The 20,407-nt window shown below is 41.9% G+C and overlaps 1 protein-coding gene across 2 annotated transcripts in view; it reads right to left on the reverse strand.

Moving 5' to 3' along the window:
* Positions 1 to 20,407, reverse strand: part of CDK19 (cyclin dependent kinase 19) — a 225,451-nt gene that overhangs the window by 36,167 nt on the left and 168,877 nt on the right. For both annotated transcript variants that reach the window (XM_048844788.2, XM_048844790.2), the window contains 2 exons: positions 15,347 to 15,404; positions 12,690 to 12,821 (listed from right to left, as the gene is read on the reverse strand). In XM_048844788.2, coding sequence (XP_048700745.2) covers positions 12,690 to 12,821; positions 15,347 to 15,404 — 190 coding nt within the window. The remainder of the gene's footprint in view (positions 1 to 12,689; positions 12,822 to 15,346; positions 15,405 to 20,407) is intronic.

Consider the following 20,407-nt stretch of genomic DNA (forward strand, 5'->3'; position numbering starts at 1 on the left):
TGCCCAGCACCAGAGGGAGAATACTTCCACTCAACCAGCTACTCCAGAGCCAGAGGCTGTAGGACAATCACTGCTGCTGTTGTGATAAGCATAAGCTTTCGTGAGCTACAGCTCACTTCATCGGATGAATGTAGTGGAAAATACAGTGGGGAGATTTTATATACACAGAGAACATGAAACAATGGGTGTTACCGTACACACAGTAACAAGAGTGATCAGGTAAGGTGAGCTCACCTAACCATAAAGAACAGGAGTACTTGTGGCACCTTAGAGACTAACCAATTTATTTGAGCATAAGCTTTCATGAGCTACAGCGGATGAAGTGAGCTGTAGCTCACGAAAGCTTATGCTCAAATAAATTGGTTAGTCTCTAAGGTGCCACAAGTACTCCTTTTCTTTTTGCGAATACAGACTAACACGGCTGTTACTCTGAAACCTGTCACCTTACCATATACACCTTGTACTCTTGTTACAGTGTATATGGTAACACCCATTGTTTCATGTTCTCTGTGTATATAAAATCTCCCCACTGTATTTTCCACTACATGCATCCGATGAAGTGAGCTGTAGCTCACGAAAGCTTATGCTCAAATCAATTTGTTAGTCTCTAAGGTGCCACAAGTACTCCTTTTCTTTTTGTGGATACAGACTAACACGGCTGCTACTCTGAAACCTATCCTGTAACAGTGTATCTCTGTATAACTGAACATGAAATATAAAATCAAAGAACTTGGGTTCAACAGTCATTACATTTTGTGGGGGAAAAATCAGCCCAAGAAGAAACTGAAGTGATAGTGGAAGGTATTGGGTAATGTAGACAGCACTGGGGCTAATGAACTTGCTTTTCCAATCCTGGGTTAGAATATATCAAATTGTCAGCGTCAATTTGTGTCACATTTTATGGTGGTCAGCTGATAGTGGTAAATGGGCAGTCTGACTGAAGATCCAATATCATACCACAAAATATGACAAAAATTGACATGATCGGCAGTCTCTGTTTAAGACTGAAAATCCACAGATTTTTATGTCAGGAATGAGGTGCATTTGGAGAGCTGTATGGGAAGCTTGGTCAGACTCCTTAAATTCAGGGCTAAAATTCACCACAGGAGAAATCTAATCTATGTAGCTACTTATGTCCCTCAACACTATTCTATATCTGTATCCCACAATTAGTGGACTTTATCCTCACAACACTGCTGTGAATATTATTCTCACCTTACAGATGAGGAACTGAATCACAAGGTAGATTAAGTGACTTGCTGTAAACTACAAATGATATTTGTGGCTAAGACAGTAATTAAACCGACACCTCGAGTTCCAGTCCAGGACGCTTATCCATTAGATCTTCTTTCCTAACCCGCAGTAGAATAACTCCCCTGGCTTCAGTACATATAGATTTGGCCCCCGTGTCTGGCTCAAGTCATTCCTATTAATCTTACTTTCATAACCACTAACTGCACTCCAAAACTTTAAAAGATGCATTAGTGTTTCCTTTCAATTTTAGAAACTAAAACTTAGTTTATAAAAATGAAACACCTTTATGATCAGACTACTTAGTCTGTATCAGCTTGAGCCTTTACCAGTTTATTTTTGGACATTAATTCTGGGGAATATTCTATTTAATCTTAACAGCTAATTTAGAGTGCAGACTAGACAGAGTTATAGTAACTAGACACAGATATAACTAGTCTGCCAATTGAGGGAATGCTTAATGTAAGCAAGACTGCTACATGGCTTTTAACTCATGGTAATCTGTCAATTCTAACTTGGAGCAGTTTAGGTTTCACAAAATACCAATTCTTCAAACACCCTTGAAATGTTTTACATACATAACCTTGCAGGAAAAACTAACACCTGTTGTGTGTCTGCCAAATAACTTTGTGCAGTATTTTGGTTTTCAGGTGACCGCAGTGATGGAATTAGCTTTTCCTTTCCAAAACAATATCCCCCAAATATACTATATTGTGTACGCACAATATTTTCAAAGGAAGTCACTGTCAAGTAAGAAGGAAGTAACCCAAGGTACTCAGCAATAAATCATCCATTGCCTACTGTAACTAGATAAAGAGAGCAACATTTAATCTACTTTGTGCATTTCAGAAAAGAACGAATGCATTATAACCAAAAACCTTCAGTAAAGAAAAACAGTTAAAGTATTATTGTTAAATACTATCTGAAACGTTCCTGCACCATCAAGTGTCACTTAGGGCATGAAGAAGGCTCTGCTATCCCTGTCTCTCCAGGGCCACTCATTGCATCCTTGTTCAGAAGTCCCATACAGGTTTTCCCTTTCTAAGCACTGTTTGGTGGAGGGATTCTTTTGGTCAACCCCGTTTACATGTTCCACAAGCAGCTCAATGGCACGCCTGCCAAGGCAGAGGCTCTTGCTTCATTCTTAACACATGACCCAAATATTTCCATCATCTTTTCTTGATAACTCTCAGGATAAGATTATGTTGAATTCTGATAAATCTCAGCTTTTGTTATAAATATATTCCATTTGATACCTGACAACTTTCTGGGGCATTTGCTTTCAAAGGTGTGTCTACCTATAACTCTGGTGAATTTCCAGGTTTCACATTCATATGTTAAGGTGGAAATATCTGAGTTGAAAATTCAGAGTTTGGTCTTTAAATTGTAGATTTTTCAAAGACCAAATCTTGCTGGTAATTGCTAATTCATGACATTATTTCCTTCTGGATATTGCCATTGGCTTGAATTTCACTGCCAAAGTATGTGAGTTGACCCACCTCTTGTACTCTTTTGCCTTCTAATGTAAAGCTTGAGCTGGGAGCTTATATTAACCCTATATTTTGAGATGTTGGACAGCCTTTTGGTCTTTGCTTGCATGCTGGTTGAGTGATTATACAGAAGAGCTATGTCATCAGCAAAAACTATTATCTTCTGCTAAGCTGTTGCTTACCCCGAGTAATGTAAATTAGACTGACTTAAGTGGTGGTGTAGACTTGCACTGAGAGTAACAGCTTCTTGTTTCTGGATAAATACATGGAGACAAGCTTTCTTATTTTGGACAAAATGAAGTTTGAAGAGTTGGGACATAGAGACCATGAATGAGGAAATGCAGTAATCAAGGTGAGAGGATGGAAGAGAATGAAAACTAAAGCAGAGGTCTTATTTGTACAATATCTAATTTGGGCAATGATTCTGGGTTTGTAATAGGTAGATTTAGAATAATGTCTATATGCATGCATAATAAATTTGAAATAAGCTTCTCACAATGACAGAATAGTCAATATTCACATCAAGGATGAGAACTCTCTAAAGCTAACCTAAGATGATAGCTAAAAGCCAGATCATTTGCAATTAATAATTAAATGGAACAATATATGGACAAGAGAGGAAAACTATACATACTGTGGAAAATGAGAACCTATGCCTATGTTATTTATCACATTTTCATAATGTTCAATTTCAAAACTATCTAGGCAATTTCTCCTCCCGAATGAACAAGTTCTGTTCAATGAGTGCCTTATTTAACTCAAGAGCTATTACTAATACATATATATATTTCTTGGGGGCTGTGGAACTTTAAAACAAGTTAAAATTATGTTCCTCAGAAAGAAATTTCAAGATGTAGCTTAAGAGCTTCCTCCTTCACCAAAGGAATGTGTCTCTAATGTGTGGTCTGCAGTTGAAATGGCAACTGTTCCTGGTATAATTAGCCTATTAAGATTGCTTGGTAATTGCTCACAACGCTAGAGGCAAAATACAAGTTTGGACTCATAAGGAGCATACACATTACAATTGCCATGTTATAAGCTTCTCCTCCTTGCCTTCAAATACTGCATAATTCCACACCCACATATATCTCTGTTCTAATTTCTTGTCCCCCTTTAACCTCTTCAGTAGGCCAACAAATCTGGCCTCCCCACTGCCTTTGTTCCTTTCTCCCTACCCTCATCTCCATGCTTTCTATCTCACTACCCCATGAGCCTGGAATACACTTTCTATCCATTTGTACAAGGCACCACCCTCCCTTCATTCAAATGCCTCCTGAAGACACACTTCTTATGTGAGGCCCACAAATGCTAACTCACATCAGTAGAAGCTGTCATTACTCCATTACAAAGCAAACAAACCTCTCTAAACTAGCACCATCCTCTGGGATTTTACAGTGAGTCCTTGTATATTTTGGTTTAAATAATAAAAACCTTTGGGTAGGAATAAAGTCATCTTTTGCATAATTAAACAACAATAATAATTTTATACTAATTCATTCTTCAAAGAGATCTCCTGATAGATAGATAGATAGATAGATAATCACTCATCTATATCTGCAAACAATTTGTCAACTACCAGGAATAATTATCTGTGACATGAACTCAAGTGCCACAAAATACAGCTCTACTCAGCTCTACCTACTCTTCACCCAAGTACAGGGCCACTACCATCAAGCTGGTCCAGTACTTGGATGAGATCAACTCTTGGATAAAGAACTGCTGTCTGAACCTGAGCAAGACAGAGGTGACAATGTTGGGCTGAGGAAAGTACTTTGAAGAGCTTCCAGCCATTATGCAGTCTCTGTTCGTTGAAGATACGCAACCACAGTTAGTTCACTCAGTCATTTAGGAGTATTCAAGGATTGCTCACTGGTGTTAAACTCTCACACAGCAGCATCCGTGAGTAATGCTTTCAACTGTCTCTGCTTTGCTAGGAAACTCCATCCCATCCTGGCAGACAAAGACCAGGGGCCTCAGTTATTCATGCCTTCTTCACCTCTTGGTTGGATTACAGCAATGCGATATAACTGACCTGAAACCTTCAGCACTTGGGAAACTTCCACTAGTTCAGAACACTGCAACACATCTCCTCAGCAACACAAGCTACCACAAACATATCAAACCCAAAAGCAGTCCCTCTGCTCTCTACACTGGCTTCCCAAAGAATTTCAAATCAAGTTCAAGGTCTTGATCCTTATTTTCAAAGCAGTCCATGACCTGGATGAAGGATACCTAGAAGACTGTCTTAGGCTCTGGGGCAAAGACCATGGTCGACAACTGTGCTCCTCTGGCACAACAGAACTCTCAACAAAAAGAGCAAAGCACGTCTGTGAGGGAAACAGAACTTTCTCTGGGGTGGCCTGAGACTGTGGAATGTGGTGAAATCTTAGCGGATCTTAAACATAAAAAAGAAGCTTACAAGAAGTGGAAGGTTGGACATATGACCAGGGAAGAGTATAAAAATATTGCTCGGGCATGTAGGAATGTTATCAGGAGGGCCAAATCGCACCTGGAGCTGCAGCTAGCCAGAGATGTCAAGAGTAACAAGAAGGGTTTCTTCAGGTATGTTGGCAACAAGAAGAAAGCCAAGGAATGTGTGGGCCCCTTACTGAATGAGGGAGGCAAACTAGTGACAGAGGATGTGGAAAAAGCTAATGTACTCAATGCTTTTTTTGCCTCTGTTTTCACTAACAAGGTTAGCTCCCAGACTGCTACGCTGGGCATCACAAAATGGGGAAGAGATGGACAGCCCTCTGTGGAGATAGAGGTGGTTAGGGACTATTTAGAAAAGCTGGACGTGCACAAGTCCATGGGGCCGGACGAGTTGCATCCGAGAGTGCTGAAGGAACTGGCGGCTGTGATTGCAGAGCCATTGGCCATTATCTTTGAAAACTCGTGGCGAACCGGGGAAGTCCCGGATGACTGGAAAAAGGCTAATGTAGTGCCAATCTTTAAAAAAGGGAAGAAGGAGGATCCTGGGAACTACAGGCCAGTCAGCCTCACTTCAGTCCCTGGAAAAATCATGGAGCAGGTCCTCAAAGAATCAATCCTGAAGCACTTGCATGAGAGGAAAGTGATCAGGAACAGCCAGCATGGATTCACCAAGGGAAGGTCATGCCTGACTAATCTAATCGCCTTCTATGATGAGATTACTGGTTCTGTGGATGAAGGGAAAGCAGTGGATGTATTGTTTCTTGACTTTAGCAAAGCTTTTGACACGGTCTCCCACAGTATTCTTGTCAGCAAGTTAAGGAAGTATGGGCTGGATGAATGCACTATAAGGTGGGTAGAAAGCTGGCTAGATTGTCGGGCTCAACGGGTAATTATCAATGGCTCCATGTCTAGTTGGCAGCCGGGATCAAGTGGAGTGCCCCAAGGGTCGGTCCTGGGGCCGGTTTTGTTCAATATCTTCATAAATGATCTGGAGGATGGTGTGGATTGCACTCTCAGCAAATTTGCGGATGATACTAAACTGGGAGGAGTGGTAGATACGCTGGAGGGGAGGGATAGGATACAGAAGGACCTAGACAAATTGGAGGATTGGGCCAAAAGAAATCTGATGAGGTTCAATAAGGGTAAGTGCAGGGTCCTGCACTTAGGACGGAAGAACCCAATGCACAGCTACAGACTAGGGACCGAATGGCTAGGCAGCAGTTCTGCGGAAAAGGACCTAGGGGTGACAGTGGACGAGAAGCTGGATATGAGTCAGCAGTGTGCCCTTGTTGCCAAGAAGGCCAATGGCATTTTGGGATGTATAAGTAGGGGCATAGCGAGCAGATCGAGGGACGTGATCGTTCCCCTCTATTCGACATTGGTGAGGCCTCATCTGGAGTACTGTGTCCAGTTTTGGGCCCCACACTTCAAGAAGGATGTGGATAAATTGGAGAGAGTCCAGCGAAGGGCAACAAAAATGATTAGGGGTCTGGAACACATGAGTTATGAGGAGAGGCTGAGGGAGCTGGGATTGTTTAGCCTGCAGAAGAGAAGAATGAGGGGGGATTTGATAGCTGCTTTCAACTACCTGAAAGGGGGTTCCAAAGAGGATGGCTCTAGACTGTTCTCAATGGTAGCAGATGACAGAACGAGGAGTAATGGTCTCAAGCTGCAGTGGGGGAGGTTTAGATTGGATATTAGGAAAAACTTTTTCACTAAGAGGGTGGTGAAACACTGGAATGCGTTACCTAGGGAGGTGGTAGAATCTCCTTCCTTAGAGGTTTTTAAGGTCAGGCTTGACAAAGCCCTGGCTGGGATGATTTAACTGGGAATTGGTCCTGCTTCGAGCAGGGGGTTGGACTAGATGACCTTCTGGGGTCCCTTCCAACCCTTATATTCTATGATTCTATGATTCTATGAATGAACTCCCTCAGGAACTAATGACCATGCAAACCTCATAAGAACAGCCATACCGGGTCAGACCAATGGTCCAGCTAGCCCACTATCCTCTCTTCTGACAGTGACCAATGCCAGGTGCTTCAAAGGGAATAAACAGAATAGGCAATCGAGTGACCCATCTCCTGTCATTCAATCCCAGCTTCTGGCAGTCAGAGGCTAGGGACATCCAGAGCATGGGGCTGCATCCCTGACCATCTTGACTAGTTACTTCTTCATATGTCACATGCAAGGTGCATTTCTTTGACTTGCCTTCTCTTACATAAACACCTGAAATTTGTAATGTATATTAAAAATTAAACAAACAAAACTCTCACACCCTATCAAAACAAGACACTCAACTGCACATCTCACTCTGGGGAAAGGATGAGAAAGAAAAAAGCATGTCAGAGATGCATAGACACTTTGCTTAATGCACTACTGGAGGGTGCTCAGACATTATGGTGATGAGCATGGTATACAAAGTTACAAAACAGAAAGAACAGAATCAAGATAATTTCCCACTATGCAATCAAGATAGCCTCCGGACTACTCTAAGTTACAGGTAGATGCAATGGCCCCATGGGGCTGTTGTGGCAGCTGGGGATTGCTGAAGCATATCAGAAACACAGCCATGCTCCTTTCCTACAGTCACACTCCTTACTCCACAGGTTGTGTCTAACACTAGGTATGCCAGCTCTAAGCCAACTGGGAATTCCTCCAAAATAGGATGATCCTCAGATAGCTATTTAAGCCAGCATTGTGGCCACATTACATAGCTGCAGTGGTGCAAAAGGGTTGGAGTGCAACCAGGATCTTGCCCAATGTTCATATGTGACACAGTATTCTACATATCACATTATTCTACTCCTCCTTCAGGATGAACTCAATCCTGACAAATGCTAACAGAGGCCACATGGCTGTTTTCACAAACACCTTCAAGGACATAGGAAATTAAGAAATCACACAGTCACTGGTAATCTAAAATGATATGTCTTGCTAAAGTCAATCTCAATTCTTCTCAGAGAAGGAATTCACTATCAGCATAAATCTGTCTCTTTATATACTTTTATAATATAGGACATTATTAGTAACAAAGGTGATTCAATTGACTATAACTGAGATCTTTGTACTGACGGTAATAGAAATTTATATACCTAATACCTTGTGTGGTTAAGGATATTAGCAAAGCATAATAATTATTGCATAAATCACAGGTGCCTAGAAAATCCAATCTCACTCTGAGCCAAATGTTTAATTAGCACAGACTGCTTTCCGTAGGAAGCAAGATGGCATGAAGAATAGTAAACTAAGAGGAGACTCTCATAGCCCTTTCTATACTTATAACTCATTCTATACTTCAGTTTTGTTCATATCACAAATAAGTGAACAGACCATGAGTTCTGGTTTGTTACATCTTCTTGATGACATCAATTGTTAAAGAAATACTAGATTTTAGAAAGAAGCTCAGCCAGCAGTCATTCAAACTCCATCCTCAAACTTACAGATAAAGCTGTAAGACAAGTTATGTTTTGCTGTTCTCCGAAATTAAGATCTTTAAAGGAACAGTTACATTATGCATTTTTTACACAATATATTAACATCTTTATTTATATATTTCAACTGGTGAAAAGCAGCATTTTTGAACTATTAGCTTTGAATATATTTGATGATGTTGCTAATATTTCTCTGCAGATAGAAATGAAGATTATTCACCTGTACCTAGAGTTCTTTAAGATGGACGCTACACGTTAACACCAATGGACCGTGCCAGTGTTGCAACTCTGACTGTGGAACATTTCACAACAGTGTCATCTGGAATGTTCTTGCACCTGCTCCTCCCACCGTTCCTGAATATTCTGAAGGCAAGGCTATGGGGAAGATGGTGAAAGGACTCCTAAAGCAGAAGACAACTTATCAGGTTCCAGATACGCATCCTGGTATTCAGTGGGTCCCATCATTGTTTCCTCTGACAACATATGGGACAACCACTGGGGAATGCTCTCTATACTCCATAATAATAGAGATGGATTCGGGAGCAAAGGATCCAATGTATAAGGCTTCCACTGATTTCCAGGAGGGGTGGGTCCCTGTAAGACAAGAATGTTCAACATCCCCAAATTATGTAGCTGAGGGCCAGTAAAGTCATCTGGCTCAAGGCTCTGCCAAGACCGCCAATAATCTTCATCAGATTCCCATTTATAGTACCTACTGGGGTAAAGGTATGGTCTGTAGCTCTATGAACTGAGGAACATCTGTGTAGTGTTGGCTCTGATACCCTTTCTTTTCACATGTTGGGAGCTGGGATTGTAAAGAATGGCTACTAATCTTGTATAGTAACTAGAGTACTTCCAGGTGTATGGTTCCTATCTATACTACCACCTGAGCAGCCTCTTGTGAGAAGCGTCCCTGAAGAGGATGGTCTTTATGCCACTTTTTTAGTGGACAGTGGTCTCAGAGCACTCTTGACGGACAATGCCAAGGACCAAGTATCGTGTTCTCTTCGAGCTTCTGACAAACCTGCACTGCGGTGCAGAGTCTCACCTGACAGAGTGAATTGTGAAAGAAATCCTTTTCTTAGAAGAGGACTTAGAAAGGGATTTTTCACATTGTCCTTGTGAGAGTGTTTACTCTTACCCTCTTCATGTCTCCCCTATTTTCTTCTAGAGTCCTTAACTCTGCTGGCAGTGGTCCCAGAGCTGGAGACAACTGTACTTGAAAGGGCACTTCCTGTTGCATTTGCCCAATGCACAGAGAGTCTGATGGGCTGGGGTCGGACTCTGGTCTCATTGAGCAATCATCAGGAATGTTTGGGGTCTGAACTCATGGGACTGACGAGTTCAGTGAGGGAAAGTCTGGCAGACGTTACAGCTGGGTGAGGTATGAGCTTCCCTGAGGCAATACAAACAAGTGTTGTAGCTGTCACTAACCAGGAAGTCCCAGAGGAAGACCATGCAGTTCTTGAAGCCTGGGTCCTTGGGCACGCTAGGCACCCTAGGCATGCTAGGGTTGGGAGGGTGGCAGGAGGACCCTCAAACCTTCAAAAGTTCTCCAAAACTAACACTAAAACTTTGGCAGAAAAAAAGAAACTATTTATAACTAATAAAACAAAGAGTGCTAGCTGAAGCTACGGACACTGGAGAAGTTCTGTCTTAGAACAAGCAGTAGAGAAGGAATTAGAGATGCGGTTGATTTACACCACCCCTTATGCCCTCAGTTCAGAACACAAGGAGAAGGGTGTAAGCACGGACCAATGAACACTGTTAATGAAAATCTTCTGGTCTCAGGTGAATAGAACTTGTGCACACCTCGCATGGAATACACATAGGAACCACCACTCAAAGAAGAAATTAACCTATTTGTCACAATCTGATTCGGTGTCAGATTGTGTATCCAATCTTGGATCCGAGGCAATAAGTAGAATGGAAATTAGTGGCCTTGGCATTCTTAAAACTGAAAAGGGAGAAACAATCTTCGCTGGTGAAGTCTACGGGGAGGGAGTAAAAAGTGTTGGTGATCGTTTCCCCTTTGGGGAAGAGAGAGAAGGAAGTGGCCCTGAAACTTTTCTTATACTCCCCTTATCACTCTGACCCCTGGACGAAGGGACACATGAAACTTTCTCAGTTGATTCTAAGTGTAGATCTGAACAATGTACCTTCGGCAAGTAATGTTACAGTAGATGCTGACAGCACCTAGGAGTTGGAGCTAACATTCAAAACCGATATGCTTGTACCCTAGGATACGACTGTTCTTTAGGGATTTGCTCTATGTCACGGCCTTAACCTCTGGCCTCAGTTCACAAGGTATTTTTGGAACTGACCTTGAGGGAACCAAGAGAGACCGAGAACCGTGCTTGGCTCTGCTAACAGGAACTGTATCTCGTGCCACACTCTTATCCAGAAGTGGAGACACTGGATTCAAAGGGGCATTCTTTTAGGACTGGCTATGCTAACACAGGCTGACACCTGTAGGGTTCTGCTATTTCTAGGCTTATGATCCAATGGCTTAGGATCCGTCAGTACGGATTTTGCTTTCACTCCAGAAGTGGAAGACAGTACCTTTGCCAGCATCTTGGACTTTTTATTCCTTGAGGGCTAAGGTACTGTTCCAGCCTCTCAGTACTCACAAAACCAGTGTTTAAGAAACCAGAGGGTTTCGCTGGAATTGCCTCCTGAAGTAGTAAGGCTTGGAGGTGGTTCTGATGCTTCTTGCCAGCTCTTGTGGTGAAAGTGCTGTAGTTTGCACACAGTGAAGAAGAATGTCCTTCCCTCAAACAAGCTAGATATCTCATGTGGTCGTCCAAAGCAGGGACAAAAGGCTCACCACTTAAATACTGGCCTCTTCCCCTTCAGATTCATCATAGGATCCATAAGCCCACATCAAGGTGTGGCAAGTAATAAAAACTAATAATGGAAATAATTTTATAAGGAAAATAAGCTAAATTTCTAACACTAATCCTAACTAACTCAGAAATCTAATGTACTGAGTCTTCAAAGAGGTTGACTCTGGGACAGAGCAGCCTGGAGAGGCTCCTGGTCTGTCTGCTGCTGCAGTGGGAAGGAACTGCGGCAGCTGGAGCACCACACCGTTTTTATAACCTGGCCCTCAGAATATTCGGGAACCGTGAGGAGAGGGACAGCAGGGGGCACAAGCATGCTCCAACAGGCACTGCTATGAAATATTCCACTATCACAGTTGCACCACTTGCACACCCTTGAGTGGGAATGTGTAGAGGCCACGCAAGGAATTCCTCTGCCTGAAACAAAGCTTCTTTGTTCAACATGCTCTGCAGCACTTTGTTCTGCCTTCCAGTTTACTTGCTTGTTTAGGAAGTTTAAAGGTAAACTGACAGATATTGCAACCCCACGTACAGGGACCAATGTACAAAATTTCTGAATGTTTATGTATAACTGTGTTCTACTCCATGATGGGGGGAGGGGGTTATCACAGCTCCTCCAGGAGCTAAAGACACTGGGGGCTGATTATCCCTGGGACTGTAAACAACTCCAGAAAAGTTCCACCCTCTGTGTTTTCCAGAGACGAAGAGAGAGGCTTTCGGTACAAAAGGATGAGTTGAAACTAACTGGTGGTCTTCCTTTTGATTCAGCAAATGGACAGAACCTTCTGTCCAAGCAAAGGCCCCACCCCTTGCTGAAGGCTTGGAAGGAACACTGGCCTATTAGACTCCCCATGTGGAAAATAGGTGATTTCTGGTACATTTAGTAAGTGTGTACGTTCATTTACTGTTTTCAATGTTTTTTCTGTAATGCTTTTGCCCTACATATAAATGTGCTTACCTTGGAAGAGCTGTATTGTCACTGGTAAAAACACAGTTATTGTCCTAAGCTAAGCACAGGCACTGCTGTTAGGCAGACTGGCTTGCTGGGGATATCACACTCTGTAGCAGGGGACTGTGCAGTCTTTAATTCTAGTCAGAGGGGAGTGGGACAATAATTGCCACCCAGAGATAGGTGACAGCTGGAGACCTGAATGAGCACTTCTGGAATGCACCACAGAAGGAATACACATACAGTTATCCTGAAACTATAAACAACTTCACTTCCGTATACAGTAACTTACCAATTGCTTTTGTGTAATGTCTGGCACCAAGTAACAGTTCTGGAGCTCTATACCAGAACGTCACCACAACTGGATCCAAATCTGCTAAAGGTTTCAGAGGTGAATTGAACAATCTTGCAAAACCCATGTCAGCTGAAAAATAAATATTAAAACATTTGTTTGACTATACATAAGGCACACAATGACAAGCAATATTTATAAGCATGATAAGCAAGATGTTTATTAGAACACAATGTAACCTAATATGATTGAACACTATAAATCATAGTTACTAGATATCTGACTGAATTACTTCAAATTATACTGGGCCCAACTCCGGTGACTTCAATTAAGTGATACCGTTATGTAACATTTAAAAGGTGGCTTCCTCGTGGAACTGTAGTACAGTAAAACAATTATATCATGGCAATAATCAGGGTGGGGCGAGCAGGGCAACCACCCGGGATGCAAAGCCGCTGGGGCAGTGGGGGCATTCAGGGGCCATGTGCCCCCCCAGATTTCAGCCTTCCATTTAGCACAGAGGTTTTCAAACTATGGGGCTTGCCTCCGGCCAGAAGCTGGCAGATCAGAAGCTGGTGGGAGCAGTCTGCCCAGCTTGGGCCCTGGCTCTCTGTGCTGTGGGCACCAGGGTGCTGGCTAGCTCCCCGGAAGCCTTCTCTACCCTACTCCCCAAGCTGGGCAGCCTCTGCATGGCCAGGCGCTCCCCAGATAGGGCAGGCGGCATAGCTCCAAACTGCACCTCGACACACTCTTGTCTTTTCCCCCCGAAGGAGCCCAACGCCAGCCAGCGACAGCCCCTGAAGCCAGCACCTGCCTGTGGAGCCAGCTGCCATGAGATGTCCCCAAGGCATTCGCTCGCTGCTGCAGAGCAGCAGCAGAGCCAGGAGTGCCAGGGTAGCCCTGGTGACTGATGCCAATGTATCCACAAAATGAGAGAAAACAATGGCAGTGCCCTTGTTTCCCTGTACTATCCTTCTAATGTACCCCAACCCTGACTTGGAAGGATTACCTCTAGGGGTAAGAAAGTAGTTCAGTCTGCACATTACAGAGTTCCCTCAACTACCATTACTGCACAGCAAGCTAATGTGCTGTAGATTTACACCCTGACTTGCTGTGCAGCGATGTCCCATATGGACACTGCCACAGTGTGCTAAAAGTCTCAGAGTGCTCTTTGGCTACTACTACTTTTAAAGCATAGTAAGCCAAAGCATACTACAGGACTTTCAGTGTGCTGTAGCAATGTCCACATGGGACATTACTGCACAGCAAACTAGTGTGCTGTAAATTCACACCCTGGCTTGCTGCACAGGAACATCTTGTATAGACAAGCCCTAAGATATTTGCAGGATCAGGCACTAAATCCTGGCCTCTCTGCTGAATCCACCAATGAATGCCTGTTAATACACACTCTGATGGCAATAAATTTCAAATGTTATCAAGTTGTATAAATCAAGAATGCTAAGATAATATAGAGACAGAAATTTATTTTATATAGGACTGGCTTTGTAGTAATGAGGAGGAACACTGGAAAGAGCAGACAGTCAAGTATGAATAAACACTTGAAAGAGTGGATGCAACCCCAAACCTCATCTGAACTGTTTTTAATATAATTTTGCATACAAAATCTCAAGTAAATGGGTTCTTTCACAACAGTTCAGCTCTCCGCTTTCTAGGAGTGACCAATACAAAGAACTGTAGAAGCATATACACACAAAACTTAGTCAAACATTTTCAAAAAAGTTCAGGTTGAGTCAAGGAATGGGAAAAAGTTCAGGTGGGTTACTATTTTATCCTAACTGATTTGAACATTCCCACCCAATACCTAAAAATAGCATACATTTGCTACATTAAAAACAAATTTTATATCCTCTTTATTATTGCCTAGTACCTGCATAGTATAATTAGATACGTGACTAATAGCTTCCACAGTGATTTTGTGTTTCCACTTTGATGCCTAATAGTTTTTTGTTGTATAGGGAAATCTTCAAATGAAAAGAGCACCATCTCTTTAAATTTTATATGCTAACGATGTCTGAGGAAATGTAGCATTGTTAAATACCATATTAATTCTTAGTTAAAATAATTCCACTGTTGCGCCACAATTCTTAAATATTGAACTTTTTTCGTTTACCAAAAATGGATTTCCAGTAATTGCATTAACCAAAATGTGAACAGTTTTTTAAAACCACTACTTAAGAACATAAGAATTGTCATACCATATCAGACCAATTATCCAGTTACCTTTCTAGTCCAGTAACCTGTCTCCAAAAGTCACCAGTACCAGAATGGTAGGTAGAAGTTGCAAGAAGCCTGTGTTGGGCAATTATTGATAAACACAGCCACAAGGAAAATTTCTACCTAACTGTTGATAGTTAGTATTTGGTTTATGCTCTGAAGCATGCCCTCATCTATACTTTTATCCAATCTAGTGTAAGTGTAGATGTCCTCATTTTCTATATAAATGTCTAATCCTTGCTAAATTCTTAACTTCAAACATACTTTTTGGCCAATATTCAGTTTAATTAGGAGTTGTGTACAAAATCTTGTTATTAAGAATACAGTGAATTTTAGAATGTTATGTTATTCTAAACTACCACATTGCGTAGAAAGTTCATTACTCATTGAATATCCAATGAATATGTTATTGAAAGGTTTACCTATTTTCACTCTTCCTCTTTCAGGACCTTCTCCCATTACCAGAATGTTTGCTGGTTTCTGAAAAATAAAAAGCAGAATATTCAACTGACTGACACCTTATGAGGAAGACAATCAAAACCCTGGGTAAATTGCTCAAATGGTTAATTACCCTCACTATTAAAAATTGGCACCTTATTTCTAGTCTGAATTTGTCTAACTTCAGCTTTCAGTCACTGGATCATGTTATACGTTTTTCTGCTAGACTTAAGATCTCCTTATTATCAAATTTCTACTCTTCCTGTAGACACTTATGGACTGTGATTAAATCATTCCTTAACCTTCTCTTTGATAAGCTACACAGATGGAACATCTTAGATCTTTCACTATTAATGCAGGTTTTCCAATCCTTTTATCATTCTCGTGGCTCTTCTCTGAACCCTCTCCAATTTTTCAACATCCTTCTTGAATTCTGCTCACCAAAATTGGACACAATATTCTAGTAGTAATTGCATCAGTGCAGAATACAGAGGCAATATAACCTCCCTGGTTCTACTCACCAGTCCCCCGTTTATGCATCCTACAATCACATTAGCCCTTTTAGCCAGTGTCACACCAGAAGCACATATTCAGTTGATTAGCAACTATGACACGTAAGAATTTTTCAGTCACTGTTTCCCAGGATAGAGTCCCTGTCACAGGCTGTCTAGCCTTTTAAGGCAAGCCAGGCACAGCCTTGCCTGTGACCATCACACTCAACTAGGGGATAGCTGTCTGGAGACTTAAAAGTCTGCAGGGGATCAGTGAGAGGGGATCACCGACCTGTGAACACAGTCTGGGGGGGGGGGGAGACCCAGGAGAGAGGAGAAAAGGGGAGTTCCTGCTCTCTGGAAAGGGCCTAGTAAAGACAGGCTAGAAGATATCCATAGGGAGCAGTTTATAGTAGGGGAGACTTGCTGGAAAGAAACAATATAGGAAGAAGCTCTGCAGGACCTAGGGGTTGCAGGCGAAAGGCAGAGAACTTCAGAGTAGCACAGGGGGGCAGAAGAGTTATGAGTATGTATTTTTATTTGAACTTACAGGTGAATCTTTCTTATACTAGAAAGGGATGCAAAAAGAAAAGGAGTACTTGTGGCACCTTAGAGACAAACACATTTATTTGAGCATAAACTTTCGTGAGCTACAGCTCACTTCATCGGATGCATGCAGTGGAAAATACAGTGGGAAGATTTTATATACACAGAAGACATGAAACAATGAGTGCTACCATACACACTGTAACGAGAGTGATCAGGTAAAGAGAGCTATTACCAGCAGGAGAGAAAAAAAAACCCAAACAACAAACCACCACCTTTTGTAGTGATAATCAAGGTGGGCCACTTCCAGCAGTTGACAAGAACGTGTGAGGAACAGTAGGGGGAGAAATAAACATGGGGAAATAGTTTTACTTTGTGTAATGACACATCCACTCCCAGTCTTTATTCAAGCCTAATGTAATGGTGTCCAGTTAAGTAACCTGGCCAGAGGGCCAGGCCATAGAGAACCCAGACAGACAGGCTCTTATGGGACCAAGGAAGTGGTTACTGTGGAGGGTGAGAGAGGGGGATGGCAGAGACAAGAACCCCTGCAACACCACAACCTTATGCCAGGGAGTTCTATGGCAGTCAGTGCAATTGCATACAGTCCACCATTCTGCAAGTAGGGCCTACATTCTTTGTTCCCAGATATATGACTTTACATTTGGCTGTAAAGAAACACCTACTGTTTGCTTGAGCCTAGTTTATCAAGTCATCCAAATCACTCTATGACAGTTACCTGTCCTCTTCATAATATTCCACTCCCCCAATCTCTGTGCCATCTGCAAACCTTATCAGTGATGATTTTGTGTTTTCTTCCCGGTCATCACTAAAAATATTAAATAGCATAGGACCAAGAACAGATCCCTGAGAGTTCTCACTAGAAATATACTGCAATATTAGTTAATATTGTCCTTTGCACAAAACCTCTTCATCTGCTTTTAATTATTAATTACTTTAATTTTACCTTTAAAAACACTTATAAATAATTAAAATGTCAGCAATTTCTACAGTGAGGCACAAGCAGGAACCCAAGAACACTTGTCAAGAACATTTAGATTTCTTGAATGGTAGCCCATGAAGTCCTTGTCTTGGGCCAGGTCCACACAATTTTTTTTGTTGATCATGAATGTGATTTTTATTAACTGTCATTTTTATACCAACAAAAGCCCTCATGTGGAAACAGTTATCCCAGCAAAATGTGTTTTTGCCAGTATAGCTAATTTTGTTAGGGGAACTGGTATAAGCTATACCAACAAAAGCAATCTTTTGCCAGAGTGTCTACAGCATAGCTTTACAGACAAACCTTTTCTAGTGCAGATTAAGCCTTGGCTGATAATACAAAGTCTTTACAAGCATCTCTTGCAATCTGCAACTGTTCAAAGCAAACAAATTGTCCATTCCAAACATTAGCTATATAAAATGTGCATATTACATTACAACAATTGTTGTACAATTCAACAATAAGCAGGGCTTAGCCTTCCCTAAACATGAATACACATATTTTGGAAGATTTTCTACTATTGTATTAACAGCTACAAAAAAAATGAACGAGATTTTAAATGTGAAATTATTTAAATAGAGGGATACACAACAGCAACCTTCAAAGCATAACTTTAGATACTTTCATTCAAACATTATCATGAAGTAGGTTTAAATATACAGTTCAAAACTGCTGGCAACTCAACAGGTCACATCAAGTTCGACTTTCTCCAAGAATTAGAAGAGACAGTGAACAAAACTCATGCCATAATCTCAATCAGTTTATCAATTCCTAACACCATATCCCTGAAGTTAAAAGAAGATTTTCTCAAAGTCTCTTAACAGAGAATGCATTTGGCAAGGACAGTATCAATTTTAGCACACGGTTATTGCAAAAAATATAGACCACAGTCTCTTCAGCAAATCTAGGCAAAATGAAAAAGATGATGCTTGCTCTCACTTTGCACACACAGATGAACTTTTAACTATAATTAAATGGACATTTAAGGGAAAGTGGGCAAACTTTTGCTGTAAATATCAAATTGGCCATAGCAGACATTGTCCAAGTTAAAAGCACCTCAGAAGTTGGTGTCTATGAGGTGTCTGTCACCAACACAGTGGACATATGAATGTAGTAGTCATTACATAGGCATACTCAAAAAGTTGTGTAAAATGTAAGCAACTTTGAACAGGGACTGTCTAGTGTAGCCCCGATCTGGATTAAACCTCTACATTACAACAATATAAATGTTAAATAACAAATAATATTCACATGTTATCTACAGTAAGTAAATATTCAAATAAGGACACTTGCCAAGCACAGTTGAGGATGATGGACGATTGCTGTCCACTTAAGTTAAGGCTGCTCATTTTTCAGAACAGACATCCAATGAAATCATAAGCAGCTGTTCACATGTGCCCATCTTGCTACTGCCACTACTACAGTAACTCCTCACTTAATGTTGTAGTTATGTTCCTGAAAAATGCTTTAAGCGAAACAATGTTAAGGGAATCCAATTTCCCCATAGGAACTAATGTCAATGGGGGGGATTAGGTTCCAGGGAAATTTTTTTCACAAGTCAAAAGACATTATATACACAGTATAAGTTTTAAAAAAACAATTTAATACTGTACATAGCAATGATGATTGTGAAGCTTGGTTGAGGTGGTGGAGTCAGAGGGTGGGATATTTCCCAGGGAATGCCATGCTGCTAAATGATGAACTAGCACTCGGCTGAGCCCTCAGGGGTTAACACATTGTTGTTAATGTAGCCTTACTCTACAAGACAGCATGAATGGAGGGAAGAGACACAACAGACGCATGGCAGTGGCTGCAAACATTCCCTGCAGAAACTGAATGTGATGATGAATCCATGCTATCTCACTGGAGCGCACCACTCCCTCCACTTTCCAAAGTGCCAGGGGGTGCATGTGTGTGAGACAGAGACACACAACGTATGTGTATGTGCACGCGCAAGAGAGAGAGAGAGACAAACACACACACATGATGTGTGTGTGTGTGCAAGCGTCTGTGTGAGAGAGAAATGTGTATTGCCCCTTTAAGTACGCTGACCTCACTCTAAGTACACTGCCTTTTTAAGTATATCAGCAAGTTGAGACAGAAGCTGCTACCAGCAAGCTCCCTCAGTCCTGAGCCCTATGGTATCCCCCGCCTGCTCTGTGGAGGTGGGGTACAGGAGTGGGGGGAGGGGAACACCCTGACATCAGCACCCCTCTTCTCCCCCACCCCCTGCACAGCAAGCAGGAGGCTCCCGGGAGCAGCTCAAAGGCAGAGGGCGGGAGCAGCACATGGCAGTGTGGGGAGGGACACCTGAACTGCCCAGCGCTTGGTACCCTGCTGGGTGGCTGCTGCACAGGAAACTTAGAGGAGCTGATGGGGGGCTGCCGGCCCACCCTGGTTCCAAACCCCCGACAGCTAGCTCCAATGGGCTGCTCTTTCTGCAAGCAGTGGACAAAGCAGGCAGCTGCCAAACAACGTTATAAGGGAGCATTGCACAAGTTTAAACAAGCATGTTCTCTAATAGATCTGCGACGTAACAACAAAACAACGTTAACTAGGAGGACGTTAAGTGAGGAGTTACTGTACAAGCTGATATTGTGTTTCTAGGGAAGAGCAGGCCCAATTTCAGGCACCATGACATAATTAAACTGCTGAATCATTGCATAAAGCATTAGTATATTCTGTTTCCAGCTAGTCAGTACAATGTCAGTAGTGCCAGGTAAAGTGTAATTTTTGACAATATAATAAAGGGCTCCACTTCAACAGTGTGGGCCATACATCACATTGCCTTGAGAACATAAAAAACAAAAGATAATGTGTGCCAAAATGATATACTGGAAGACCACCGGAACGGCTTAGAAGAGAAAGACAGCCACTAGAAAAGTATATCACATTAAATATTAAGCAAGGTACAATTAATCCCTTAAATATGTGATGCTTAAAGCATCACAACTGCAAAGATACCTGACCAACAGTGCTTAGCTAAATGTTGATTTTGATCTTGT

Source organism: Caretta caretta, chromosome 3 (assembly GCF_965140235.1).
Source record: "Caretta caretta isolate rCarCar2 chromosome 3, rCarCar1.hap1, whole genome shotgun sequence".
Lineage (NCBI taxonomy): Eukaryota > Metazoa > Chordata > Testudines > Cheloniidae > Caretta > Caretta caretta.